Here is an 8,773-nt window from a genome sequence, read left to right as displayed (position 1 = left end):
TAGGTGTGTCGAGCGGATCAAGCCCAGGCCCGGCTTATTAAATTTCGCGGGAAAATAAAATCCATCTTCCAAAACAGATATTAAGGGCAAAATCGGAAATCAATAAAACACAATCAAAGGCGCGAAAAAGAGCCGTTGCGAACCAAAACTCTCAAATTATGGCGCCAAAAAAAGACGGTGATTCAGAGACTGCCCGTAATTTTTTCTCGGGCAACTAAAGTTTATTCTTTTTAAATTTCCAAGTATACCCCTTTTTCTTCATCTTCTTCAAAAACTCCCCCTTTTATTTTTCTCCTGATCAGAGTCGGCATTTGCAAAACGTCAAAGACAGAATATTTTTTCCGACTATTTAAAGCTCTCTTTATCATAAATTTTCCCCTCATTTTATATTCCCTCTTCTCTTAAAAAAAAAATCTTTCTCCCTTTCACACACACAAAATTGACCAACCACAAGTTTTATCATTTTCCCACTTTCCTTCCATTCTCTCTAACCATTTTTGTTCATGTTCCTTATTCCGATTCCTCTTCTTATCATTTGATTCAAAGAATATATTATATCTTTTCTAATTTCTCCAGTCGTCGTGTTTCCTAAGCAAGTGGAAACAAGTCTCTGTTTTTATCTTCTTCTTACTTTTTTTTACTCTGTTTTTTTATCTTGGTTAGAGTTAGTTAAAGATATGGGTTTTTCGAAGAAATCTCAATTAGACGGAGGTTTAGATACCGACGGGAAGAAATGGGTTATCGCCGGAATTTCGATTCGGGCATCGTTGAAACCGGTGAAGACGAAACTCAGAGCGCCGGAGATCGAAGCCGGAGTTGAAGAAGAGGAAGAATGTTCGATGACGCCGACGGCGAAGGAAGCAAAGATACCGGAGAAATTGAAATGTCCACCAACGCCTAGGAAACGACGGTCGGCGTTAAAATGTCGGAGTAACGCCGTTAGAGAGTTCTTTACGCCTCCTCGTGATTTAGAGACGGTGTTTTTACGGCGCCGTTAAATAACAAAAGTAAACATTTTAGTGAGTTTTTGAGTTTGTTTTTAATTACATGCCATGAAACTTCGGTTACAATATTAGTAGTTAGGTTTTTTAAGAGTGTTTGGATTTCAATATTCAGTTTGTTCTCTTAGCTTTTTAGTTATTTTTTTTGTTTGTTATGAAAGAGAGTTTAGTGTACAAAGATGTGAATCTAATGATGATAATGGTCAGACTCTAAATTAGCTTAATTACATAATTTGTTCATCACATTTAGTTCTATCTATGTATATCATCACTTAGTTCAATTATTTTCTTGAAGACTAGTTTCTATTTTTCTTTTTGTTATAATTATTATAATTTATAAATGAAAATCCATATTACAAAGATGTGAATCTAATGATGATAATGGCTAGCTTCTAAATTAGATTTAATTCCATATATAGCTCATCACATTTGGTTCTAGCTATGTCTCGGTTTCATGAATATTCTGGCTATACATATGTATGCACAAATTTGAGTGCACAGTTGAAAAATACTAATTTGAATTTAGACAATTATGCCTAATTGCCTATGAAGACCGGAGAGGAAGTGACGTGAGCAAATCTTACCAATAACCTCAACCACGAATATAATATTAGTAAAGTTACCAATAATTTCACACAAGAGAAGAAGTCCACACGTCAAAGCCTTTGTCTTCCTCTGTACTCGTTTATTGATCTATGTCATTTTGACGTAAGAAATTCGATATGCTCATAGCTAGGTTGAAATTATTTTGGCCTACCAATTGTAATATTAGACTAGTTATGTGTCTGTAGTTCTGTACATATTTGTTAGTGTTACACTATGTACTTGTAAGTGTTTTCATTCAGTTTCGGTTCTGATTTTTGAATTTTTAAAAAGAATATAGTTTCAATCGGTTTATTTTATTCTTTTTAGTTCATATCAACTTTTTGATGGAACACAATGACGTTGATCAGCTTTTGGATTGTTTTTTTTTGGGTATAGTTTAAATTTAGATTGAACCGTACGATACTTCTAGTTTTTTCCCCAATAAACAGAAATCTATATGATATTAAGAAATTAATAAATAATTAAGTATCATAAGATTGCTGTCCCAATGTTTGAAAATTCATACAAATTTTTTTTTTCATATACAAAAGTCTCAAACGAAGGTATTTCTCAGCAAATCTAATATGTACATGTAATTACGGCTTTACTTTATCAAAGGTTCTAGATGTGGGACAAGATAGTTCTCATTAACAAATAATATGTTGGGATCTATAAAATCATATGTTTATTTAAAGAAAAAGATAAATTATATGGTTGAAACCATTTAAAAAGGAGAAGAAAAATGAACACTTTTATAATGCACACATGCATGGAAGGTTTATTTTATGACTTAAAAGGATTCGGAAGAATTCCAGTGCATGCTTCTTTTTAAGGAGGCCTCTTCTAAAGTCATCCAATAACAAATGCGATTCTCCTTTTTTTTCAGGTTAAGGAGCTTTTTACGTGCACAATTGCACACTCACTAATCTCTCTTTATATTATTGACTACTTTGCCAAAACTTTATTTATAAATTATTTTAATAAACGGCTAAAACATTATGATTAGTAATTATTCATGCTACGCACCAGTAGTATTGGGGAGCACACATAGTATTAAATTTATGTGTTGCATGTAAATCACTAATTCTCACTCTCTTTGTTGTGTTCTTGTGGATTGAAGTCATGAAAATTGAAAAGGACAAAATAGGGTTCAGAGAATAGCGGTGCGATAGGAGAATCCAATGTGGGACTTAAGGCCTTGTTTTGTTCCTTTACGCGACAGCGACCAATCTCGTGTTTTTTTTTTTTTTTTTTTTTTGAATTAGAGGGTTGGACAAAAAAATACTTGAATATGATGAGTCTATGACGACTGCATTCGACGAGTTTGGGTCATTCTTGTGAACGAGTTTATATTTCACCGCCATGACTTGAAATATTAAGGAACTAGTGCATTAATATTCTTTCTTTGAATATTTTAATTTTGTCAACTGAATCCGCTATACCAACACTAAAGTCAGTCTTATGTTTTTGCATTCAATTCAAAATATTTAGTAACTTAGTATTTATACTGCCATGTGAAGTAGATTAATGGAGAAATGAGGATCAATTATCAAGTTCTTTTTTTTTTGAAATTTTACATTTTGTGTAACAATTGTTTACAATAGAAGTCCCAAAAAGAGTTTTAGAAACAAAACCAGTTATTTTGTTATCTCCAAATTAAAGATGAGCCAGAAAGAAGAATTAATAACATCACGTTGTGCTTCTCCTACGATCCATCTTTGTTTTTGTGTTTGGAGGAAAGGAGATTGGTGGTGCCGACCAAGTGATTCTGCTGCGAATTAATCTTGTTGATTTGAAAAATAAGAATAAAGAAGAAATTGTGTCGATGAGTTGTATTACCGTGTCCGCCAAATATGATATATTGTTGTTTAGAATGTTGAGTGGAGAAAATCGAGCGAGTAATTAATCGTTTGTGGAACTATGATGAAGGGTCCATGGTTTCATTTCATAACAATATGCGGTTATTTTTAAAAAGTTCTGGCTGATATCCTATTACATTAAAAATGTCTGGATAGACAAAAATAGGTCGTTGCGAGATACATATGGTTCCCAACACATGTATAATTGAATAATGTTTTTGTTCAATTCTCTTTGTATCAATCCAAAAAAAAAAAAAACACAGAGAAACATTTTTCAAAACTAATTACTTAAGATCATGTTAATTTTAAGTAAAATGAAGAATGAATTAGAGTTCAATCAAATCCAAAAAGTGATACTAAAGAAGTGTTAAAATTATTATGAAAGGAATTAAGATAAATTTTTAAGCAAGCTTAGACCAAAACTGTAGCAACTGCATAATTCTAGACCTTACATTTGTCTAGAACAAACAAAAGAAAAACATAGCTTACATTTGTCAGTTTACTGTCACTAATGTGGATATTTGATAAAGCTTTTTTAATTTATTTTTTTGAACAAAGTTTTTTTAATGTAACGTGTATCCCTCTAATCGTAAAGCTGCCATTTGTATTTCCTTTCTACTATATAAATATATATATATATGTATTATTAATTTTATTGAGGTAGAATTTTTCACCATAAAAAATGTAGTAGCATTTGTGTTTACTTTTAGACGCAAATGCCTCGATTGATATCATAAAATAAACTTATATCTAAGTAAACAGATTTAGGGTTTGAATCCAATATCTTATGCACCGACAACTGTTTGATTAGCCGTAATCTACTATTATGTTTTTTCCTGTTCAAAACATTTCACGATTTCAATTCATATTTTTTTTTAGCCTAGAGAATGGTGATCAATCTTATATTTAGAATCTAATATGATATATGTAATTATGTGATGATCTCACAATTCATAGATCATTCTTCCCAAACGTAATGACGTATCCGAAATGACCATCTTCTAACTAGCTCTAACTAATCACGTTTGTTTCTTCTCTATACATTGTTTTATGCATTTTGAAAATTTATTCTTCATGTTCTAGATACTTTCGTATTGTCCATTTTGTGTATATATATGACCATTTCGTTAGAACATGATGACATGATGTGCAGACATATTAATAGACAATTTTATATTTTGGTTTTATTATTCTTTTGTACATCGAAGTTTTGGTTCTCGACAAAGACATACATATGTGACTTGTTCTCTGTCTATATAGATATGATCAACAATACATGTGCTTTTGCAGGGACCAATCCATTAAGTTTAGGTAATCAAAAAATCTCTTAAAAGAAAAAGGTATTATATACGACAGAAATGATTTTGTTTAGTTTAATCCGTATATTATGTAAAAAAAATTCTAATACACCAACTAAATTTTTCTTACCATTAATATATTAGCTTTTGCATATGTAAAATATTATATATACTAACTATTTTTTTCATTTTAATTTACCAACTTTTAACACGTCCCTCCATTTTACGTGGAAATCTTCAAACTTTTAACGTCAATTTAAATAGTATACAATTCCAATTATATTATATTTATTGTTTAAATGGCTTTTTCAATTCGAAGGAGAAGTTGTGTCATTGAGTTGTGCCGTGCGTCCGATGATGCCTTCTCTCTCTAACTTCTTAGTATTATTTCTAATCTTAACAAAACATGTAAACATAACTCACAACATATTTTCTATATAACACATACTCATTGTATATGCGGATTTATAAAAAATAAACTAAATTATCAGCAAAAATAAAAATTATATTATATATATAAATAATTTGTTTGTGTTTTTTTTTTAACATCTATTTATATTATTAAATTGTAAACGGGAAATACAAGAAGTTTACAAGCTAAGAAGGTGGCCGATCTAATAATGTAAAAATTACATCAATGGAATGAGCACGTTTTGCTAATTGATCTGCTGCTTGGTTATGTTCACGATTGACATGATTCAACGAGCACATTGGCAGCTTCAATATCCAATGCCTTATATCAAATAGGATGTTGTTGAGTTAAGTATTTGTACCTCCACTGTTTATTAAGTTTGTTAACTCCAAATTATCACTTTCAAACCAAATCATCCTCCATCCTTGTATCCAGAGTGTTTGGATAACATGAAGAAATCTCATAGCTTCGACATGTAAACATGATGTGACTTGTTTGATCTTTGATTGCCCTGCAAATATGAATTTCCCATTGTGATCTTTGTTTGTGTAATTTTATCTAAAGATATAACAGTATCACATTTTCTAAAATTAATAAAATTCTTTTAACAGCTAAAGAAAAAATTACACGTGACAAAATATAATTGGAAGTTTTTTACACATATTAAAATATAATTTCATGACTGACACGTGTTACATATATTTTAATTACAAAATAGAGACATCAAATTTAATTAAATAAAACTTCTATCAAACTTAGTTGTGATTATTATTATATAAATCTTGGGGAACTTTGATCAGCATGGTGTTGTTGCATAATAGCCATTTATAAATAATAACAAAATAGAAAAAAAAAACTTTACGTTTAATACCCTAAATTGTTTCTATAAGAATGTGACACATGTGATTTTATTAGCTCTAAGCTCTAGCAATATCCATTAATTCCTTATATATTTCAATATTAATAAAATTCATTTATCTCAGATTAGTAATCTTGCTCAACTACTTTAATAGAGTATTTAGCGCAAGCGATCATGTGTGAAATTTGTATTTGTTTTGTCATACATACTTAACTCCTTTTTCAACACTTAGAGTATTTACTAAATAACCCTCGTCTTTATGATCAATTGGGGATGTGTATTTTCTATGTTTTGACCTTTTTGTTGCCCAAATCCCATCTAAAACGGACATTAACTGCATGCACCAAAAAAAAGACGTCCATTAAATAATGAAATTATAGTCAACCTTCGTTCAAAACGCTTATTTACCATCAAAATACACTTACTCCTATATATTCATGTAAATACATTATTAATTTTCACTGGTCCGCATAAAATTTGAAAAACATTGTTTATAGTCGGCTATCGTCTCGATGGATAAGATTTTACCAAACACATGCTTATTGTTTCTGTAAGCAAATTAATAAAGTTAATATTTAGCTGTCGATGGATAAAACATTTATTGTTTATACTTGGCTATCGATGGAGAAGATCTTCACTATGAAATTTACAAATTAATAGAAAGTATTTAACCGTCAAACCCATCTCTTATTAATTGGTAAAGTGAAAATCTCGCCGATTAACAAAATTATTCATTTGTTAATCTTTAACTTTGTCACTAATATATCTGAAATTTCCTACACAAAAATGTACATTCATTTTCTTAATTAATGTGTATTTGTAATACTTGTTGAGATCATATTGTTACTAACTATAAATAAGCAAACTTCGAGGGGATAATAATGGGAATGCGGGCTATATTTGTACTAAAATATTCGTTTTATGTACATAAATACATATAATAGTACTACTAAGTACTAATAAGAAGTGAAAGAAAAAACGAATCCAATGCAAGTGAAGGTTTTTTTTTTTACGCATGAGTTTTTTTCCCAGTTTTGTAGGTTAAAAATAAAAGACACTGGACACGTAACATGGGCCGCCAAAAGGTATCCTATGCCCGAAAGGCCGAAACTAGATTCTGTAAAAAAATTGAAATAATATTTTAAACTCATTTTAATTAGATCAACTAGGACATGTACCGTAGCATATTTGAGTAGATGTAATGACTTAACTCCCCAATAATATAAATGTTATTTCTGTTTTAAACCTGATCTGAACCGGCTGGTTAGATTGTAAACCAATGATCCAATTACTAAAAAGTTTCAACGAATCAAACCAGAAAAACTTAAATAAACCGCTAATAACAGATGATAAAACCAGATAGTAATCCCAGAGAATACCACTGAATTATTTGGTTTGATTTTGGGATTAAAGTAGAATCTGTGCAACCACATAATTGTTTTCTACAACAATAATACAAACCACGAATAGAACGTAATATTATAAAATTTATGTGTGTATATACAGTGCCGTGCGAAGGTTTATAGGGACTTAAGGCAAACTAAAAAATAGAGCATTTTTTATTTTTAAAAAAGGTTTTCTAACAAAAAAATATAATATAATTTTAAAATCATATAAAATATTCAAAAATAAAATTTTAATCTAAAACAACTAATTAAGACATAATCTTTCTTCCTTCTTTTTCAATAAACTTTTTTCACCAAACTCTCATAATCGAGATCCTTAACTAGTTTTCTTTCTATAGATATGATAGATAAGCCATTCAATCTTTCTTGTGACATAGTTGATCGCAACTAAAACTTTATCAACTTCAACTTTGAAAAACTTCTTTCAGCCAAGATAACTGAAACTGGAATCGTCAGCAATATCTGATAAGCAATCTATGAATTTTTTTTTTCTTGGGCTTTAGGGTTTTAGTCTTATTTTAGGATGTTATAAAGCCGATAATCTAAACAAATCTTAATCAATTTCCTAAAACTATTGGGAGAAGGTAATCCTAATCTATTTCCTATATCTATTCCTTTTTCTCTCTCTTATAAACAAAAATAAGAAAACATCTTATGTAAAAAGGACATCATGTCAACCATAAACCACTTAACCACCTCTTAAGAAAATGGGGGCCCTGAAAAATTAACATATTTTGGGGGTTTGAGGCGAAAACCTTTTTTACTACATGGTAAGCACGGCTCGGTGTATATATGAAATTGTGAACCAGCCGTGTATATATGAAATTGTGAACCATTGATCAGGTTATCCAGAAGCCGGTTTGCTTTAGTTTTAAAACATAACATCTCTTAAAAAGCGTGTGATTATTACTACTAATAAAATATAGTTCCCGTACAAATCTTTAATTTGCCTTAAAACAATTAGTTTAATAAAGCAAATGACTTTTTTGTCCACTCTTCTCCTTTAACGCGGTTTTGACTTCACCTGCCCGTCCTGCCCGCTAATTATGGCGGGAAAATTGAAGAGAAAAAAAAACCCCTGAAACTACAAAAAAAACGAAATCGAGATTAAAAAAAAAAAGAAGAAGAAAATCGAATATTTGGGCGCGAAGAGAGTCAGCCCGGGAAAAGCGGGCTTTGTTTGTGGCGGCTGAGCTGTGTTTGTGTGGGAGTTTGGTCCGCGTCATCGTCAGCAACACGTGTCTGTCTGAATTGACCCACTTGCAGAAGAGAAATGACACATCATCATGTGGATCCATTTTGTAATTTTAATGACTTTCATGAATGTTGAGACGAGTCATTCGTCACATATGA

The 8,773-nt window shown here is 30.7% G+C and overlaps 1 protein-coding gene across 1 annotated transcript; it reads left to right on the top strand.

Annotated features, from left to right (window-relative positions):
* The first annotated feature begins 429 nt into the window (after positions 1-429).
* LOC18022441 (cyclin-dependent protein kinase inhibitor SMR6) lies at positions 430-1,244 on the top strand. Its single transcript, XM_006405428.2, has one exon. It carries the CDS (start codon positions 678-680, stop codon positions 996-998), a length of 321 nt encoding a protein of 106 aa, XP_006405491.1. The 5' UTR covers positions 430-677; the 3' UTR covers positions 999-1,244.
* Positions 1,245-8,773: the final 7,529 nt, after the last annotated feature.

The sequence above is a fragment of the Eutrema salsugineum genome, unplaced genomic scaffold (genome assembly GCF_000478725.1).
Source record: "Eutrema salsugineum unplaced genomic scaffold, Eutsalg1_0 scaffold_14, whole genome shotgun sequence".
NCBI classification, from domain to species: Eukaryota; Viridiplantae; Streptophyta; class Magnoliopsida; order Brassicales; family Brassicaceae; genus Eutrema; species Eutrema salsugineum.
This window is presented reverse-complemented; position numbering and strand designations above follow the sequence as displayed.

What these genes read in the sequence shown, in the direction of transcription:
- LOC18022441 (XM_006405428.2), top strand. Translation starts at nt 678, where the DNA reads ATGGGTTTTTCGAAGAAATCTCAATTAGACGGAGGTTTAGATACCGAC.